Source organism: Ammospiza nelsoni, chromosome 2 (assembly GCF_027579445.1).
Source record: "Ammospiza nelsoni isolate bAmmNel1 chromosome 2, bAmmNel1.pri, whole genome shotgun sequence".
NCBI lineage: Eukaryota > Metazoa > Chordata > Aves > Passeriformes > Passerellidae > Ammospiza > Ammospiza nelsoni.
Window position 1 is genome coordinate 57,675,340 of NC_080634.1, and position 21,542 is coordinate 57,696,881.

At 40.3% G+C, this 21,542-nt stretch overlaps 1 protein-coding gene across 1 annotated transcript; it reads left to right on the forward strand.

The window, feature by feature from the left end:
- The first annotated feature begins 10,166 nt into the window (after nucleotides 1-10,166).
- Nucleotides 10,167-20,799, forward strand: ESD (esterase D). The gene is made up of 9 exons (XM_059466035.1): nucleotides 10,167-10,213; nucleotides 11,615-11,690; nucleotides 12,633-12,721; nucleotides 14,059-14,157; nucleotides 16,705-16,829; nucleotides 17,155-17,274; nucleotides 17,452-17,550; nucleotides 19,344-19,511; nucleotides 20,574-20,799. Exons 2-9 carry the CDS (start codon nucleotides 11,623-11,625, stop codon nucleotides 20,652-20,654), a joined length of 849 nt encoding a protein of 282 aa, XP_059322018.1. The 5' UTR covers nucleotides 10,167-10,213; nucleotides 11,615-11,622; the 3' UTR covers nucleotides 20,655-20,799.
- The last annotated feature ends 743 nt before the right edge of the window (nucleotides 20,800-21,542 follow it).

Here is a 21,542-nt window from a genome sequence, read left to right on the forward strand (position 1 = left end):
ATGCTTGGAATGAACACCGTGGTTTAATATGACCAGCTTCAGAGCAGCATTTCCATCTTCCAAAAAGCTGTGTTTTCATTATGCATAAGAATGGAATGGAATTTTTTATAATTTTTCAGGTTGAAAAAAAAAAAGAGAAGACATTCATACAGACTGGTTCAGAGGTTAGGGCCTTCCCCTACTTGACAGGAAAAGCATGCTGAGTCAGTCTGTCATATCTGCATCCAAAAAAACCACTTCATCTGAAAAAACTGTTCAGCATCAATTTTTCAAGTAGATTGACATTTTATTACTTTTAAAACTGCATCTGAAAAATGTCCAAAGACATGAAGCTCACCATGTATCTCCTAAACTGGTGTGCATCCTTTTTACACTTCAGGGTAAAAATTCCTATGTATCTATCCCATCCAGTCAACCATGCACTGTACTTATGTAATTATTGCCAAACGGTGAGATGCATTCTATTTTGAATACCTATATGTTTGCTTATGTAAATACATAGAGAAAAAAATTATTGTATTTTGTAATGTTAATGTAAAATGGTGTTTCAATGCTTTACTGTTTTGTCTGATCGCACTGCTAGTAAAGCAGATTAAAATATTCAAATGCAATCAGTTGTTTTATAAACTGGAGGTTTGTGTTAAATAGCTAATTTTGTTTGGTTTTATTTCTCCCATAAATATTCAGTGCAATGTCTGCTGAAGGCTAAAGTAATTTTAAATGTTTTGCTGGAGAAAAAGAAAGAGCATGTTGCAGACTTTAACTATCTCAGTAAACTGGTCCAAAATTAGCCATTGTAATCATTTGCTTTTTCTAAGGACAACCATCCTTCTACTGAAGAGGTACTCTTTGGGTAAGTACACATCTTAGTAATTTTCAGTCTCAGAAACTGTGTATTTGCAATAGTAGAAAGCCAACTAAATTAATTTCCCTAAGAAATAGAACTATAAGGTTAAAATTAATAAGGTGTATTTGTTAGCATGGTAAGGTTTCACAAGTGAGGAAGTTACAGGAGTGGGGCCTGTGAGATGCTTCCAGAAGTTTTGCCCATATCTGATATCCAACACAGTTCCCATTCCCCATCCCTCTGTGCCACTCTGGGGGAAGAGGTAGAGAAAATCAGGAGTGAAGTTCAGCCCAGGAGGAAGGGAGAGGGTGGAGGGGTGAAGCTGTTTTAAGATTTAGCTTTTATATCTCATTAGACTACTCTGATTTTATTGACAATAAATTAAACTAATTTCCCTATGTCAAGTCTGTTTTGCTCATGACAGTAATTGATGAGTGACTTCTTCCTCCCCTTATCTCGATCCATGAAGTTTTCCTTGTGTTTCCCCTGCCGTGCGTGGCTGAGGAGAGCAGTGGGAGTTTGGTGGGCATGGGGTGTCCAGCTCGGGTCAGCCCCACCGCCAGAGCAGCACAAACATCGTGGCACCGCTAGAGACAGAAATAACCCCGGGTCACAGAACCACAGTGCCATCTATTGTCGGTATTTTCTTTTACAAAGAGCATTGAAATAAGAACCTCAAGTGGATTTTAATAGTTTTCATTTTCCCTGTCTTAAAATCAAAATAAATTCATTCCTCCAACTGATCTTACAGCAAGCAAGCTCTTGTTTGCAATGGCAATGCATATCAAAGTACAAAGTACAGCTGTTAATAACAACCCCTTCAAAACCTTGCTCTCATCTTAAGATTTCATTGAACTTTATAGTGTGCATGAAAAAAAGCGTACAAAGCTGTATTTTTCAGAAGCTATCAGACATAGGGAATCAGATTGTTTTAGCTGTAAATACGTGACATATGGTGGTATGGTGAAATGTACCAGATAAGATCCCTGAACAGCAAATCCACTCTGTTTTACCCCAGTACTACTATACCTCTGTATGTAGGCTCCAGTGTGCCATAATTTTTTATGTTCTTTGGAAAACTCCCTGCCAGATTTACCTGTTTCTACATAATTTGCACTGATCATTGAAAGAGAATACATTTAGTTTATCAATATGGCACTTCAACACAGAAAAGCAAAGATTTTTGGAAAAGAACTGAGTTCCACCTACAGATGTATTCTCTGAAAGGAGTCAGCATTGCATATGCATCAACATAGTCCCTTATGAAAGGCTCAAAAAACCCCAGAAGTTAAGACAGTTTCTTGCCATTATCATCAGTTGTCACTGTGAAGGCAGGATACCGGCTCTTCCATAAATGTTTCTGCTAGCGCCTTTGCAATTGACATTAAAAAAAAAAAATCTCAAAGAGTTTATTTGCAAATTCTCAGGTCATAATTCACAGACAATGCAAATACTACCATTTTGTTAGTTCACTTTTATTCTTCCTGTTACATTGTAATTGTTCTGTAGCAACAGAAGAGATTGCGAGTCCCAGAATCCTTAAACACTTCTTCACAGCTCTCAGGAACCCAGCAGTAAAAACTGTATTCCTGCAACCACACAACTGCCACAGGAAATGGAAGAAAATAAATCAGTAGTTAAAACAATGGTTGCTGAGTTTCCAATCAAATTTACAACATGCTTGTTTTGTAAAGTCTCAGCTGCTGAATAATTTGAAATGACAAAGATGTTTGGGTGATCCATGCCTCTTTGCAGAAAAAAACAAAAAGTCTGCAAGTTGAAAAAAGTTATTTTTTCACGGAGTCATTTAGAACTGCTGATGACTCCAAGTTAAATGTCCAGGCCTAAGCCAGTTGACCCAGCTCCTAGAGGCAAAAGAGAAAGAGATGCAGCCTAAAATCATTATTTTAAGCAAGTGGAAAGGATCGTCCTTTAGAATTACCTACTGAAGAAAATCCCAGTCTTCAAATCCCACAAGTATAAAATAGCTCAATTCCCAACTAACAGCAGATGTAATGTGGCCACATAACTTTGCTTTTCAAAACTAAATACCTGGGGCTTATGGGGCTAAGGCTAAGCCTGGACATAGGCATAGGGAATATTTTCCCCCCTGTAATGGGACTATAAACAGTCATATTGGGGGTCCTTGAGGGGAAATAGCTTCTTTGCTGAATGGGTCTTTTAAGGACCCCATTCTCCCTTCTGGAAGAAGGTAAAAAGATTCTGATTCAGATTCTTCTGATCTGCCCAAGAAGCCAGTGGCTGATGAAAGAGGAGTACACTGTGGCATATTAAGGGAGGTTTCACCTTACAGATTTACACCTAAGGATAAAAATGGGGAAAGAAGCAAATTAAACAGATTACTGCAGTCACTGTCAGACTACATCCACTTTTATTTATTCTTACAACAGTTTTCAGGAAGAGATAACTGTTGCTGGGGACTTGTTTGCTGATGCGCAACTGAGGTACAGTGAGATAAAATCAGCAAAAGAAGCCACTCAGTAAGCTAGGAACAGAACCCAAAACTTAAAGGACATGGATGAAGGTCCCCTTCCCATAAACCTCTACTTTCCAATGCTAGTGAAAACAGATTTCAAACACACATCTGGAAATCTGCAGTTCCTATTGACCCATAAAAGAAAAATCTAGCAATGCACAGTTATTGCAATTGAGATTTATGTGTTTGAAATGAGCCGGGTTTACTTCCTTTAGGTTTGTAGAACAAAAATCTGGGTCAAAAGTGGTTTATAAAGGCACTTCCCAAGATGAAGTACAGCAGTTGTGAGACCCTGAATGACCCAAAGAAATGCAGATTATCTTAAAATTCCACTTTGATAATTCCCACAAGAAAAAAAAGTGTTTTACTGTGTGAAAAGCAGCACACAGGACCTGAAAATTCATCCAAGGAAGGATACCTACTTCAGAAATTCTTTTGAAAGATGGAACTATTCATGGTCAAACAAGGCAGAAAATCTCAGGATTCAGAAGCAGACTAGTCCAACAGTTACACCACCAAAATTTTTGGAATTGCTTCCTATAACTATGCATAAAATAGAGGTTGAAGTTTCCACAGAAGCATAATCACCATGGCTGCACTCTGGAAGTCAACAATTCTGTTCTCCACATGAGAAGTGTAGAAATTATTTTTCCCTCCTTCCTGTCTTGTAGACAGTGAACCCTTTAAGTGAGAAGGTTTGCTTCAATAGGTTTTTCTACAGTGCTTTGCACTGTGGATCTGTCACTGTCAATAGCAATAAGCTCTTTCCTTTTCTTTCAATGAGCTGTATTATCAATAGTGACCTATATTATCAATAATCCCTTCCTCACTGCAACTTACATTTTTTTTTCCAGAATTCCAGAATATATTTCTAAACTGAAGTCTCCTCTTTTCCTAAAGATCTATTATCCTTCTCTCTTTATCTTTGTTACTGCAGGGAGTGGCTTTTTCTTACCTACAATCTCAGACTGCCCTCCATTTCATCACCCAGGTCACTAATAAAGACACTAAACAGTCCTGTCCATTGTATCAATCCCTGAGGAGTGTCACTCTGGCAGCTGGACTCTGGCAGCTGATCAATACTCCCTGAGCCCAGCAATGAAGCCAATTTTCCACCCACCTTATTTCTCCAATCTTTTTAAAGGAGACCTATTAGAAGTTCTTTCCAAGCCCTTGATAATGTATGCAACTTCCACTGCTCCTGCTTTTTCCATTGATGCAGAATTCTATTCAGAAGGTAATTAGACTGGTCAGGTGTGCTGTGCTCTTGGTAAATCCATGTTGGCTATTCCTATTCACCTTCTTGTTCTCTGTATACCTGGAAATGGCTCCCAAGAGGATTTGTCCCATTACCTTCCTGAGAGGGTGGTAAGGCTGACCTGCCTTTAGTTTTCTTGATCTTTTAGACACTAATTTTGACATTTTAGACACTAATTAAATAATCCCTATATTAGTGATTGAAAACTCGTTCCCCTTAAGGTTTTGGGGTTTTTTTAACTTTCAGAAGACTTTTCTTAAAATCAGATCAATCAAGTTTTTTGCCAATTTTCTTTGGGCAATATAAGCATCTACTTCTACTTTTTCATCTTAAAGGGTTGAAAGTACAACCCTTTCATTGCCTGTACTCTCTCTAGGAATCATAAATACTATTGAAAAATATTCTCTCTCCTGGGGATCAGGTCAGTTGTTCCAAAAGCCATGTAGGCATGTTACCATACTCATCTTTGACAGCAATAAATTACTCTTTTCCTCAGCTTTTCTAAAATCCATGCTCTCTAAAGTAATATTTTCTTGTAATTTTGCATGACTCTCTGTCTTACCTCATTATAGATAATAGATTTAAATAATCCTCATAGGAAGAATTTATGATATACATGAAAGCTCCCTCTGCTACTTTGACCCTGATTTTGATAAATGACTTCAAGTCTGTGGCCTGAACTGTCCACCAAAACCAAGAAAGAAAGTCTACTGTACATGTATTACTTCAAGGCTCATGTAAGGCCTGCCAGCTGGTGTTGATCTTAACTTATTCCATAAGACCTAAAGTAAAGCCTGTCTCCCTTGGAATGACAACCACAAGCCTAAACAAATGGCATTTATGCCTCCACCTCTCCTAGCAGCTCCCATTAATAATACAAGTCCTAATGTTGCACTATATTATTTATTGGCTTAAATTGAATTTAAACTTGTCCTTTGGCATTTGCTAAATCAGATCTTCATGATTACATTCCTGTCAGCCAATATCTTTCCTTAGCTGCAACTATAATCAAAGTGTACTTGAATATCTGAATTCAAAATACCAGCCTCAAGGGTTCAGTAAATACATGTGATATTTAAAACTGTATGTGGAAAAATTTCTCAAACAAGCAGACTCTTCATAGGTTCAAAATTAATCTGTACTAGAAAGAAATAGAAAACAAAAGACATAATACAAATATGTGCAATTAATTTACTATGAAAAGAGAAGACGTCTTCATTTTTAATTGTAACACATTAAGAGGAAGATACTTTCTGTCAGAATTATCAGGAGCATATTCCTCACTTGATTTAATACCAGTTGCAATGTGTTTAATTTTCCATTTTTCTGAAGTGATTAGAAAATATTATTAATATTTCTTACATTACTGTAATAAAAGAAGCATGATTGGGTGTTTTTTCCCCTTGGAAAAGTTGTAAGTGCTTTAACTGCTCCAGGGACAAAGAATTTTTCAAAAAATATTACTAGTTCTATTTTCTTATCACAAATTACTTGTTTCTGCAACTGCAAATCTTCTGTGTATATATTTTCCACAGCCTCTCTGCAAAGAGGATTTATGAACCTGCTCAGCCTCATAGCAGCTCAGAGCTATTGAGGCCATTCCTGACCCCCAGTGCATTTAGGGAGCACCAATCCAAGGTAAAGCCAAGTGAAAGAGGAGCCAGGGGAGCTATGTAACTGGGATGACAGTGCAAACAAGACCAAAGGACAATGCTGTGTTCCCAAAATACTTAGGGACTCAAACGACACACTAATGAACAGAAAGGGAATAATGAAATCAAGAATTAGAACAAAGCTGAAAAAAGCCCTCAATGTACACAGATAAAGAAAGTGAGGATGTGTAGGAAAGAAAGAACAGAAGCTCAGATCTAACTTCCGTCTAGGAATAAAAGGTAAAAGATAGATGGATGTAGAAGGAAGGGGAAATAATAAAGATAATGAATAACAATACAGTTGTGCAGAAAATTCTCTCTTTCCCTGCGTAAACTTTCTCCCATGAAAAGCTAAAGACTTGAAGCAGGTTGTGTCAATACAGCCAGCATGAAATATGCTGATGGATGATACTGCTGCCAACATATATGTTTCTTGAAAATGACTGATAGCACGGCATAAAACAGTTTAAGAGAATTTAGATAAATATCATATTAGAATTCTAAAATAATTATAAACAATTGCTATAAAGAATACCTGATAAGTTCTTTACAGAAAAGAACAGCAAACAAATAATCTCTTGGCAAAGTCAACAGTGAAGTGTGAATTCAGAGCTCTGAATAACCAAAGTAATGATGAGATCACATACAAAAAGTTGAGAAAAAATTACTGAAAAGCAGGCAGGAGGAAGATAGTAACCACCACTCTGAATTCAGACTACCACAAAAAGTATTAGAACATTAGAAAAGTGTGTAGCCAGATGCATGGCTGAGGGAAAGACTGTACTTACTGCAAAGAAAATGGGAAAGGAAAAATTTGGTGCCATAAGCTTACAGACATACAGGCTGCTTGGCTGCAATGTGGAAATTTCTTGCTGGAAGCTTCACAAAAAATGTGTTTGGGAGTGTTGAAGCCAATGTAATGTTTCCCCAAGTACAGAAAAGATGGTGAAAAGGCAAAAACCTTTCTGACAGAATGCAAAGACTTTCTTACTGATGCCAAGAGAAATTCTAGGTGGACGATGTGAAATCATATCTCGCCACTGGATGAGATCATCCAGTGATCTGAGTGGTAAGATGGTACAAAGCACTGTCTGTGTAGAGAGAATACAGAGAAAGTGTGTTGGAACAGTATGTGCTGTATTGGAATATAATAAAGCAAGAGTACATAAGCCAAAATATTTTCCAAAGTGAGCATCTGTGATTCTTTTAATATCCTAATTTCTTCTGGTTGCCTTGCTGTACCATATAAGAAACCTTTTAATGATGAAGGAAAGGAAGCTTGTTTCACATTTGGTATTTTTTAGAGAATCTGAAATGATAGGCGGAATGCAAACAAAATGAATTCACAGGTGAGAACTGCAGGTGCTGTCTGAAAGGATCCAGAAATGGAATTGAGGTCAAACAAATGTCCATAACCAAAGATACTAAAAAGATCTATACCTCAGCACAGAAGAGACTGCACCAGCTTGGCTCCCTCTGCCTAACACTGTTCTTAACACTATCCTGGTGTGTCAGTTCTGTGCCATGAAAGCAGATCTCTGAAGGGCTGAGACACAGCCCTCACATCATTTACCTATGCATTTATGTTCAGCCATTTTTAACTGAAAAGACTTAAAAATAAAGCATACATCTTGACACAGACATGTGGGGAGGCCAGGGAAACTCATCAGCAAGCTCTCAGGTGAACCCTTCTGAACGGTCACTCTGAAATGGGAGTAAATAGGTCAGAGGTTATCTAATGCACTTGGATAGGAAGAGCTCAAACACATCAAAACCTGATCAGTATCACTGCATGAGATAGGCAGATTTCACACTGACAGCAGATAAATAATTGCAGATACCAGAGAAAATGAGATATGTGTAACAACATAACACATCTAACATAAAACATAATATATATAAGATAGAAAACAGACTGGCTACAGTTCAGTTCAAATAACTAACTGGGCATTTTCTTGCTAGTGAGAGACATTTAGGGAGCTACGAAATGCGCACATAGAAATGGAAGGAACAACCTGAAGAGTACTTAAGTACATAATTTAATTTGATTGATTGCAATTTAAGCACAGCTTGAAAAAGAAAAGTTGAGATGAGGAGGTTTAAACAGCTCAGAGACCAACTACATCCAAGTACAGAGGCAGGATAGGAAAATTGCTCTGGAAGAAGGATGCAAGGCCCAGATTTGGGGTCCAGCAGCTGTGGTCCAAATGGATCTGCTGGGGAAGAATGGAAAGAAATGGGGGGACAAAATTGTCACAACTTGTGCATTGCTAGAATTAGGATTCAATAATATAAAAGGTATTGGAAAAGTCAAGGCCGGAAAATGTTATAGGCAAAAATAGTTACTACCAAAGCAGTACATGGTACAAGACTACAAAGTAGGAGGAAGCTTTGCTGAGGACATTTTTTGACAACTGATAGGCATGTTTAGCTGCAAATTAATAAATTTAAAATTAAAGAAATAAATAATGAAAGCCCAGCACAAAGTGGGATCATTTGGGTTATGAATAAGATGGAAGCACTGCCAAATATCTTTGTTACATTGTGATCTTGCAGGTAAAGTGTAAAATACCCACACTAGAACTTGGATTTATTATAAAATCAGCAGTTTGTCTGGTGGCACCTGCTATGAAGAACTCTGAAATCCTGAGGAGAAGTAAAACATTTGCAAGGGAACAATGCAGTGATCCCAGCTCAGGCCACTTCAGCAACTTCTTTTCCCCCTTGAAATGGTCAAGGGACCATGACAGGAACACAAAGGCTGCTTTGAATAGTTCACTATTATGGATTCTCTGGTGCATTTCTTGAGTCAGTGGGTTGCGAGTCGATGGTCACAATCTCCCCATCAGAATTATCTTCTACCCAATTAGAGCTGATTTCAGCACAGTTAATGAGTTTTCTTTGTTATTTTCTTCCCTGTCCTAGGAGTTCTGCCAAATGTCCTTGTGGCCTGTGAATTCTGCATTCTTTGTGCCCACTATCAGCAGCACATCCCTGTCCCCAAGCTTTGCTAACCTCTCCCGAAGTCTCAGACCACTGAAACATGTCAAGCCCTAAAATTTAACAAGGCTATTCTACCAACAAGCAATTTGTCTTTCTAGCACCTGGACATCAATTAGAGCTTGTTCACTGCTGTTTCACGGATTAAATCTCCTTTCTTGATTAGACTTCAAAGTATATAAAGACCAAACATCATAAAGCAACTGTGAAAAACGGCAATCACTTGTTTTTAGAATTTTAAAAGTTTAATAATAATAAAATGGTAGTGAAAATAATATAATTAGAGTACAATATGAGACAAGAAAAACAAAGAGTTATGGACGGTCCGGGTACCTTTTTCTGGGCAAAATAAGCCCGAAAAAGGACACACATTAACAGAGGCTTAACACTTAAAAGCAATAGCCTGTTGCATATTCATACATCTCATACATGATGCATAAATTCCATTCAAACAGAGAATTCTGTCTTGTCAGTGTAAACTTCTTCCTCTGAATCTTGAGGCGTCTTCAGGGCTGAGTGAGGCAGGAAGAAGTTAATTTCTTCTGATAAGAGAACAATAAGTTATTTTTCTGTTTTTAGGTGTCCTGTGGCTGCTATCTGGTGAGAGTGCCTCATTCATTTCTTTAAAAAGTATCTCACATACATAGTTTCTATTTTAACATTATGTTACAACCGAAAACTATATTTAACACACTACTTAAGAAAATTAATACAGCATAACTTTCTAACATAACATATATAATATTCATTTTAATATTTGCGAAAAGCCAAACACAAAAAACGCATTTTTCACAGCAACTGTTTTCAGTAAAATGTTTACACGCGTTTTGACGCGTTGCGACCCCGAGGGAGGCCGGGCCCGGCACGGCCATGGCGGGCGGGGGCGGTGCGGGCCGGCCCCGGGGCGGGAGAAGGAGCCGCCTCCACACAGGGCCGCCCCTTCGCGCCGCTCTGCCGCGGTAAGGCAGCGGGAATGGCACCGGGAATGGCAGCGAGAACGGGCCGGGAGAGCGGGGAGACAACGGCGACAGCGCCTGGGCCGTGTGGGCTGGCGGAGGCGGGAGGGCGGCAATGGGGGCACAGGGGAGCGCCGTGGCGCAGCGGGCAGGGCTGGCTGCGGGGAAAAGGCCGTCCCGAGGCGGGCCCGGGCCCTGGCGGCGCTCCGTGCCATGGCGGTGAGGCGCTGCCGGGCGGGCGGCCCTCAGCCTCAGCCCTGTGGGGACAACGCTGAGCCTCCAAGGGCTCTCCGTGCTGCGTGGTTCTCCTTGCCCGGTGCCCCGTAGGAGCGCGCAGGTGTGAGGGATGGGACGCTTGTTTTGACATTGTTACCTGGTCTGATGTTACCGGGGCTCCCCTCAGGAGTTTCTTGTGTGCCGGTGACAGGACCCGCGGGAATGGCCTGAAGTTGTGTCAGGGCAGGTTTAGGTTGGATATCAGGAAAAGGTTCTTCTCCCAGAGGGTGGCTGGGCACTGGAGCACTCCCCAGGGAAGTGATCACAGCACCAGCCTGACAGAGCTCAGGAAGCATTTCCACTGCTCTCAGGCACATGGTGTCACACTTGGGGATGGTGCTGAGCAGGGCAGGGAGCTGGACTCGATGATCCCCGGGCGTCCCTTCCTGACTCGGAATATTCTGCAATTCTGTCACCCTGCAGTCTGTTCACCTTTCAGTTCCCTGCTTCGCCTTACTGCCCCATGCAAGCTGACAGTGACCACTTTTGTGTCAGCCTTCCCTTGTTTCTGTAGCACACCTGCACTACCAGCTGTTCTAAAACTCCCGTGGCTCTCCTTTGCTTGTATTTTTCATACTGTTCACTGTGGAAATAAACCTTCTGCTCCTCTGTTTCTGCTGTCCCACAGACTGTTAGAATGTGGTAATTAACTTCTATCAAAGATGAGAATAAGGCTCAGTATTGTGGCAGTTAGTGGCTGGATACTGTCACACACAAGAGAAGGAAAGGTGGGACAGGTTTTTTTCCTGCATGGTAATTGTGGAAGTTACAGCCTTAACCACAGCACATGGAAATGTGGCTTTTTTGGTAGCGGAAGAGCAACCCACAGTTAGTGTTGAGGAAAAGGTTGTTGGAGCTGTGGATGTGTAGGAAAGCAGGTAGGCTTTGCTCATTCTGCTCACAAGAGTTCAGCCTCCCTTGCCCCTTTTTTGTGGGGAAATAGAAAGTTAATGAAAGATTAAAATTAACGAAAGTGTGTGCATGAAATTCTTCTGAGAAACAGTAACATTAAGCAAAGATACTACAAGTTGTATTCAACTCTTCTGTTCTCAAAAAGTCTAAGACCAGGATTGGTTTATTTTGAAATTTAACTTTCTTCTTGTTTTTTTCTTTTATTTTCCCCTCCAGTTAAAATCATGGCACTGAAACAGGTTTCCAGCAACAAATGCTTTGAAGGTTTCCAGAAGGTGTTTGAACACGACAGGTAAACACCACTAAAGCAACCAAGATGTTTAGCTTGGGGCAGTGAATCCATTGCTGTCGGTGTTTTCAGTCTGCAGGAAAACAGCATGCTCTCGCTAATACCCATATTTCAGTCAGGAATAATATCTACTGCTGCTTTGGCTGTGCTCTTGAATTTCTGTGTTAATGTTTAACATAATTTAGTATATTTAGTGCTGCAGAGCTGAGGTGGGAAGCTGGTACTTTTACCTTTGGAAATGGAGCTTGGTTACTTTGGGTTGTCCTGTTTGCAACACAGAATTGTGTTTGCAAAGTTCCACTTGCTACTGGGTCTCTTACTTCTGTGCACTCTGGGAAAGTGCTGTGAGCAGTGACTCAGTGAATAGATTCTTGTTTATTGAAGGTGTATAAAACCAAGCTTTTAAAAAATTTTGGTCCAAATAAAAATAAAACCATCAGATAAGAGTTTATTGATAGTTTTAGGCTTTATCATTAATTGAGCAACTAATTGGTCTTAGACTTGTTAAACTTAGTAGATTGAAAACCTCCCTTGCTGGCACGTACTGTGCTTTTTATGTTGTGCAACTCATGTGGATATGTTCTTCAGTAAAAATTGCTTTGCAATTTGATTGCCAAAGCTCAAGCTAAGTATTGCTGGGATTCAAAATTTGATTTTCAACCTGTTCTCAGTTAGCAGCACTGTGAAAATGTGGCTTAACAGAGACTTTTGTAAGTTTCTGTTTTAAGTATATTCAGAACAAGGTTGAAAAATTAGCTGTTGCCAAATCTAGAATGTGAGGCTGAGCTTAAAAATTGATTTTCCCTTCCTTTAACTTAGATGTTACAATTCACTGACCAGATTTGCCTTTCAATGAAACGCACTGGTCCACTGATTCCTTTTTTTAATGGTAGTGGTCTTGTTAATTAGGTAGTGGTGATAACAAGGAATATTTTATTAATACAGTGCAGAGCTAAAATGCAAAATGAAATTTGGAATCTACTTGCCTCCAAAAGCTGAAACTGGGAAGTGTCCTGTGCTGTATTGGCTCTCGGGTAAGTAACATGAGTCTTAGTAACTTAAAAAATACAATCTTAAGCATTTTTAAACTAATGCCCTACAGTTGCTGAAAACTTAATGTAGTGGTACTGCAGTGGCAGCTCTTGGATTCTACAGAAGCTCATCTTTTGGAAGGCACACTTAGTTTGAGTGTGCTGTGATAAATCAAAATGCAGCTTGGGAGTAGCCTACCACATTGTGTTCTAAAATGCTCTGTGTTCAAAGTGTTCTACCCTTTTGTTCTAAAATGTTCCTACCTTTAGGTCCAAAGTGTATCTATAAAGGTTCTCCTGTAAGGCCTTCCCGTTGGGACACCTCCTGCTCTCTTTTGTTTCTGAAAACTGCTTCAGCTGACAGAGTAGGGGTGTGCAAAGAGCCCATGGAAGCCAGCACATTTGTCCTGTAGTCTCTACCTTGTTCCCAGTACAACTTTGCAGGAAGCAGCTGGTGAACTTGGAAAGAGAGGTGCTGTCAGCTGCCTTAGCACAGGCATGTCTGGTAGGAAGTAAACTTATGGGATCAGAAAGGGCCAGGGGCTGAAGAGGCTTGTGCAGCAGGTGTGAAGTTGTCTCATCAAAAATTAATTAATTAAATTCTTTTGTCTTTTATTCAAAATAAAAAGCAGAAACTCTGTTCTGTAATTTGAGGAGTTGCTTTATTGAGACTTGTGTTTAGAAAGTTGGACACCAGGACTGTTAGTGTGGAGACTTGTGTTCCTTGTCACAAAGTACCTGGTGCGTCTGATTTGTGTCATGACAGTGGGCTGGGTAAAAATGTTTATATTTGAAGTTAGGACATCAAAATTGTCTGAAGAAGTCTAAGCCATGCAGCATATTTATTTTATTGAATGTAAACTGTATTATCTTGGGCAATATATCAGTCAAATTAGGTTACTGGCAACTTTTCCTCAGAGAAAACTAGACTCATTAACTCTTCTCAATTTGTATAGTGAAGCAAAATTGAAATATTGGTGTGAAATATAATTAATTTGTAACTGGAGTTTATTTGGACCTGCTGCTGTAGAAAAGGCATGTATTGCTGTGGGTTTTGGAGCCAGGGTGCTCACAGGCCCTTTATCCTGTCCAAAGTATGTAGAATTTGTCAGACCACATGTGTGATTGTGTAATGCAAACAGCTGGGATGACAGTACGAAGCAAAATGTAGTTGGAGGATGAGGGGTCGGAAGTTAACAGTGTCAGCCTTAGCAAATGCCTGTAGTCAGTGGGTTTAAATGCACAGTGCTGGAAAGCACTAAAACCTTTTCTGTCAAAAAGAGTCTTGAAACCAGAATGCCATGAGCAGTGGGTAACCGAGGATGTTTTTATTTCCCTAGGGCTGACCTGCACAGAACAGAATTTCATAACGAAAGCCGCGTTCCAACAGGCGGCAGCCGAGCACGGCCTCATTGTGGTGGCACCGGACACCAGCCCACGTGAGTTCCACAAGGGAATGCTGACTGTCATGACACTGAAGGGCACTTCTGTCCTCAGAGAAAGGAGTGCTGCGGCGTGCTGAAATGCGTGTTGCCCACCCGAGTCAGAATTGACCTCTGCACACCTGCATTGTTCACTAGATAACATTGTATATGTTCTTAATAATGGGGCAGTGAGGTTTTGACATTGGAATTTTTTGTTGTGGCACTAAAACTAGAACAGAGGGGCTCTAGAGTTCAGCACAGATGAGGAGAGGGAAGAAAAGTGAAACAACAAATGTGTCTTGTGAGAATTCTTGCTGACACCCTATAAAACCTGCAGAACTGTGTTGCCACACAAAGATGCAATGCTTGCTCTTAATTGCATTTTCTTTTCTAAAGCAAATTAAATACATGCCTTCAGAGGATTACAATACTTGAAAAGCAGACTAGAAACCCTTTTCGCCTGCAGCTACAACAGACTACTAATAAATGGATTTTTAAAATTATGTGCTGTTATTTGTATAAGGCTGAGCTTATGGTATGGGAAATCTGAAAATGGTGGATCTGCAGTTATTGGAAATACTGGGGATTAATTGTTTTGTATTTGTTGGATTCTGCCACAGTCTCATGAGTATTGTAAACAAAGGTGTCAGCCTTCTAATATTTACCAAGCTTTAATGAATTGCATCTGACTGCAGGCATTATGGAAAAGATGCAATGTTCTTTCCATAAAGTATTTTCTACATCTAGGTTTTGAAGTTGTGTTAGGTCAAAGAATGTAAATACATGCTTCTAATGAAGAAGAGGGAGAGAAGAGCAAAATTTGTGAATGAATGAACTTCACACTTTGTTGTTTCTATTTGCTGCAGGCTAGAGATGGGCAACTAACCTTTGCTTTATTCATATTGGGTAGTTGGACTGGAACTTGTTTTTGGTACTATCTGTGTAAATTGTCTCTATCAATGTGTAACTGCCTTTGCATAGGTCATTGCTTTGTCCAATTTATTTTAAGTCCCTCGTGGCAGCTTCTCTTTTGCCTTTTAGCCTAATGACTGATAAGGATTGCTCTACTATTTAAATGAGTTTTGGTATGAGCTTCATATGATTCCCTTAAATTTTAGCTCAGAGACCCCAAATGTTCTTAAGTCAGTTTGAGCTGCCTGGAGAAACAAGTGAAAAGCAATTCAAATATAATTATGAGCTGAGAGGTATTGAAAATGCTTACATATGCATTTTAATTATGTAGTGCATGAGAATTACCTTCCAAGAGCCAGGAGATGTATCTGGATGGGGAAAAAGACTGCATGAAATCATTAAATACTTGTCATTAGAGACCCTCAGTCAGGCCTTGATAGACTTCACTTTTCCTACTTTGAAGGGGTTTGTTTTTCCATGCAGGTATACTGAGCAATGTTGTGCAGATTCCTTTTCAAATTTCTTTTTTTTCAATGCTTCCTGAAAGTTTTTATTAGCATAATGAGCACTATGCCTTCATTGCCTGTCAGGACTTTCTGAGTTTCTGTCCATCTCTGAGGTACTGAAGACAGACTTCTTACATCCAACATGTTTAAGCACCCCAGTCCCTGTGATTGCTGGACTGTTAAGTTACAGAATCACTCAGTGTCCAAGGGCATGTCACTGGAGCAAAGTCAGCTTTGATCCTTGTACAAACCTGATTGCACACTGTGGGAGGGTAGCAGCCATCTCTGCACAAATTGTGAGAGACTGCTGAGTTACACGTGGGTTTGCAGTGTAATCTGACTGTGGTAAAATAATAGGTAGGAAATAATGGCCTCTCTTTCCCCAAAACATTCCTCTCACATATACCTTGAAATATTACATTAGGCTCTGCAGACCAGGCTGGTCAGTCACAGACTAAGCAAAGGGAGGACTGGGTGGGATGTACTGACTTTCAAGAATACATTTGCAAATTTAGTTTGAAAGTGTAGCCTTGGAAAAGAGGATACAATCCTGCAGGTATTCAAAGAAGAAATTATGTAAGTTTCATGGAAATTATGGGTGGGAGAAATGAAATGAATTGCAGAAAAGGTGGACTTGTGAAATGATAGGAATAGTGAATTATTCTTCTGGAGAATCTTATAAAGGGAGGTGTAGCAGGCGTTATTTAAAGCACATAAACTGGCTTGGACACACCATTTGGTGAATCATGGTTCTGTCATTCTGGGGAAAAAAGAAATTTTCTTCTGTTTGTCACACAGGTCTAATGGCTGAAATAAGATGGTAGCCCCAATTAACAAGTGCCAACTTTTGATTAAGTTCCTGAGTAAATTGGACAAAGCTTAACAGAAATAATTTAGAAGACATGTATATGCTATATCTATTTATGGAGATACTGACACTCTTTAGAATTGGATATATCTGTAGGTATTATGTAAGTGTAATTTTGAAAGTGTTGAAATAGCACTTGAAAACATTGTACTAATGAATTAAAATCTGAATTGTTTTATAGTTGAAGGGTTAGAGATGTGATTGAGAAACTTGTGAGTCTGATTTGTATGGCAGGGTCTCCAATTCTGAACATGCAGTAAAGATTTGTCATGCTAGGTGGCTGCAATATTGAAGGAGAAGATGAAAGCTGGGATTTTGGCACCGGTGCCGGTTTTTATGTGGATGCCACTGAAGATCCCTGGAAAACAAACTACAGGATGTATTCCTACATAAAGGATGAGGTAAATGGGCTGTTGGGTTCTCGTGGTGTTGCTGGGTGAGATAAAGGGGTGTGGCTCAGTCAGGAAATTCCCACTTCTTGTGTTACAAGGTTATGGGAGTTTCTATAGAGATACTTTGAGTTACTTATTATCAGCTCAACTGTTTCCTTTTGATTTCAAGTTCCCCTTCAAGCTGCTTTCAGGCCATGATAACAAATGTCAGGCTACAACCAGAGATTGCCTTTGGTTTCAGTGGCATTAAAAGTTGGTTAGTTGTGTGCTTTTTTCTTAAACATACTCAAGTTGCTTTAGCATTATTTTTATTATGCTTTTGTTTCCTTTACAGCTGCCTAAACTAATAAATGCCAATTTTCCAACTGACCCTGAACGGATGTCTATTTTTGGGCATTCCATGGGAGGTCATGGAGCTCTTATTCTTGCTCTGAAGAATCCTGGGAAGTACAAAGTAAGATGAATTATAGCTTATATGAGGTATACTAATGTTTATATAGATTTCTGTAAATGTGACAGAAGAAAACATAATACTGAGTTCTTTGAGGGCATTAAATATAAAAAATAATTTCATTTGTTGCTGTTCATTGTTACATAATTTTTGGTTTTTTGCTGCTGTCTTTCTGAACAGTCTGTGTCAGCATTTGCTCCTATCTGCAACCCAATTCAGTGTCAGTGGGGGAAGAAAGCCCTTGGTGGATATCTGGGACCAGATGCAAGCAAATGGGAGGTATGTGTTGCAGCTGCAGTTCTTTAATGACAGATGAATGAGTGATCTGTAAATACCTCACAGCAGGAGCCTGGGTTGCCCATGAGCTGGTACTGATATTCTACTGCACCCCTAAGCACAGAAAAGCATTGTTTGTTTCTGGCAGGAGGGACTTGCTGTTGCCTTAGGGTGCTTATGAAAATGTAATGAGATACAGGCCTCTCATCAAATCAACTACATTCCTCCCAGTTTTATGAAGATTTAAAAGTCTGGGCTGAGAACAATTATGAGCAGTGTATTTTTGTAGTAGCCTGAAGAGAGAGACTGCTGCAAACTGTTCAGCCTGATGAGCCTCATGACATCTTGCAGGGGCAGCCTGTGGGAGGCCTCCAAGAGGAGCCTGGCAGACACTTGGAAATTGGAATCCTGCAGAACAGCATTAAAGTAGACAAAGTTAGATTTTAGCTCCAGGACCTTAATTTGGAGATATCAGTAGTTGTATATGAATAGCTAAGACACAAAAATGTTTGTCTGCATGGTCGCTGCATTATTTGGGCAGCCCTTCAGTATTTTTAATCTCAACTTGAACATTGCACTGTATTTTTATAATTAACTTAGAAGGGATTGTTGTGACCATGTACTCAGATGTCCTTGTAAATAAGCACAAGCTGCAATGCAGTCCCTTGTAAATTGGATTAAAGTATGTCTTAGGAAGACTTCCAGGTCTGATTAAAACTTTACAGGATTGGAGAGTGTTCTCTGCTTTTCTAATTGTTAATTGAGTAGTTTGTGTATTTAGAAACCACCAGTTAAACTTGCTTAGAGTTAGTGTAATGGATTTGTTGTGAAACAAAATAAAACAACCTCCCAAAAACCTGTTTTCTGTCCCCTTAAATTGTTTTGGAGTGCTTCTGCAAACCTAGTCCAATAGATCAACAGCAGTCATCAGGAGCATACCTTTGAAAGGATCTGGATCTGCCTTTGAAACAGATATACAACCTCTGATCTCTCTATTTTGGCTTAAAACTGCCATGTAAATATGGTCAGGATAACTTGATACCATGGCCACAGTGCTGGGCTGGACCCAAGGTCCCACTTCCATCATAGTGTCATTTCTGGATCTGGTGGCATCCTGGAAGGATGGCTCTGATGCCTTGGTGTAGGACTTTGGATTTTGCTGTCCATAGGTGATTGGTCTTCTCCACAGCATTTAAACACTTTGCTGTCTTTTTAAAGGAGTTGTTTATTTTGAGCATGTAATAAGCACAGGACCCCATGGGTAACATGTTCCCCATCTTAATTACATTCTGATACATATATGTTTAGAGTTTTTAATTTGTTTCTCAGTCAAACCAAATTTTCTTGGTCAAATCATCATGGGAGCCTTCAGGTTAAATGCCTGCTCATGAGCTTAGCTGTGCCACACTGGTATTTTGACTTTTAGCTGCCAGAATAAATACACCAAGACACCAAGTTTCTTCAGCAGGATCTAGTTTCTGCAGAAGAGTGTGAATTAGTACTGGCTATATGGCTGCTCTTCCATTCTGTAGGAAGTCAGCCCTGGGCTGGATGTGCTGTTTAGTTAAACTGCCAACTTGGTAATTATCTAGCTCATACATTTGCCCTTTTTAAAGCAATGGGTATTACTTTTCAGTTGCCTGGATTTTTCCTGGTTTTTTGTTCTTCCAAAGTGCAGCTTGGTGTCCTGAGCAACACTGCCCAGGGCTCTGTCTGTGCCATTCTTTTCCTGCAGTCAACAAACTGAAACCAGTGAAAGACATGTAACTGAAGTAATTTCTGTTTGATTTCTGCAGGCCTATGATGCCACACAGCTTGTGAAGTCCTACTCGGGTGCTCGCCTGGACATCTTGATTGACCAAGGCAAAGATGACCAGTTCCTGTCTGCAGGCCAGTTACTGCCTGATAACTTCATCGCCGCCTGCACCGAGCGGAAAGTCCCAGTAGTCTTCAGGCTGCAGCAGGCAAGTTGCTCCTGCACTCCTTGGTTGTCAGATTCTTTGTGATATTTGGTTCTGTACAGCAGGCAGTGAAGAGTGTCTGTAAGGGGGCAGGCCTGCTGTCACTGTGGGTCTGTCCCTGGCAACTTGAGAAGGAGGAGGGTGAGAAGTGACACTTTCCTGTCGTCGCATGGGCCATCAAGGTGTGCATCACCCACCCGGCTCAGCCGCGCGTCACCACTAGGTGCCGTCGTGCTTCCAGCTTGGACAGGCTGATCCCTGCACGGGGCTGCCGGTGCTCGGGTGGAGACACAGCAGCAATCACTTGTAATGAGCACTGCAGTCACTGTACAGCCAAAGTGAGACGTGGCCTTCTGCTGCACCCCTTATCTGTGCTGTGGGTTTACTGTTTGCCATAAAACTTCATATTTCGTTTGCATGTGTTTGTGTAAATTAGGGAAGGGGTGGAACTGCTTGATATCCTAGATTCATATAAAGACCCATGGCTTCACATCACTCTTACCTGTAGCACAGTGACCCAGAACAAAACTGTCCTGAGAGCAGTGGAGTCCTTGTAAGCCACTGGCAACTTCCACCCAGACCCAGTGAGGAGCTCAGTTGTGGAGAGTGAAGGATTTTCCTCTCTGCTTTATCATAAGCCTTGCACCTAAAGATAAAGTTAGTGCTGATGTAGGGCTGTGGACCAGAGGGTGACATTTCAGCACAGTGATGGAGCAGTAACTCAGACCTGGGCAGTGTTCTCCTTTATCCCCCGTGTTTTACCAGAAGAACAGTGCCTATGAGGCATTGCCTTTCACTCTGCAGCTGAGCCTTGCTGTTACCCATCTCCAGCTTACAGGCCCTGGTCTGGGCAGGTTAAGGGACGTTCTGTTTGTTCAGCTTCCTAGTGCTCATCTGTACTTAGCCTGTTATGTATCCCTTGCCATTTTTATATATATTCCAGGTATTTCTTAAGATGGATAAAACCAGGAGAATCATTACATTTTCTTTAAGAGAGCTTAGCATGATTACTTTATCATGAGCTGTATGTTCTCTGCTGATTTCTTTATTGTTGTTCTTTTCTAGGGTTATGATCACAGCTATTATTTCATTGCTTCGTTTATTAATGACCACATCAAACACCATGCAAAATACCTCAATGCTTGAACCATTTGGATGCGAGTGCTGCCTGGACAATATGAATCAAGAGATAGTGGTGAACTAAACAAAAATCATTTGCTGAAGTAATGTTTGTAAAATGGAGCTCTTCTGATTGTACTTCTAAGAAAAATAAAAGTTCCCCTTAATTTGATGTGTGTGCTTTAGAGTAAGTATTGGGAGTGTTCTTGCATGCTTGGGAAACTCCTGATGCTATGAAGTTACATCTGCTGCATTTTGGGTCAAAATGTAAGCCAGCAGATGAGTGCCTTTCACACCATGAGTGTGGGTGTGGATGTGGCACCTGCAGACAGCTTCTAGTGCAACTGTGCAAAGCCTATCATTAACAACAGTGTGCCCATTCAGCTAATTAATTACTGGGGTTTACTTCAGCCTTTAATAGGGAAGGAAGTTGTTAGTGGCACAGCTAATCAAGCTCCTTAATTAATCTGAAGTGGTAGGTGTTTTGCCTGTGTAAATACCTTCCAAGGACAAGGTCTGGTGGAGAATGCAGACAGACGCCTGCTGTGCACAGTTGTTTACTGTCCTGTGCCTTATCAAGCAAATGATCTGGAGTATTCCATGGATGATACTTATAGAAAAGACCACTTAAAAAACCTGTGAGGGAAGCAGTCTGTACTAAAAAGGATTTTTTCTCCACTTGTCCTTGGATTCTTAGAGTGTGAAAGACTTGTAGTGTGTATCTTAGATGTGACAGGACTGAGAAGAAACTGCTAAATAGATCTGAAAAAAGCAATTGCTGTCTAATTATCTAATATCTCATGGCTGAAATAAAGTATACTTATTTTACAAAACATGGCAGAATTTAGTCCTGACAGTTGTAGATCTAAAATAGCTCTTGGTGATATAATTCTGCCAGCTACCTTGGACAAGAAC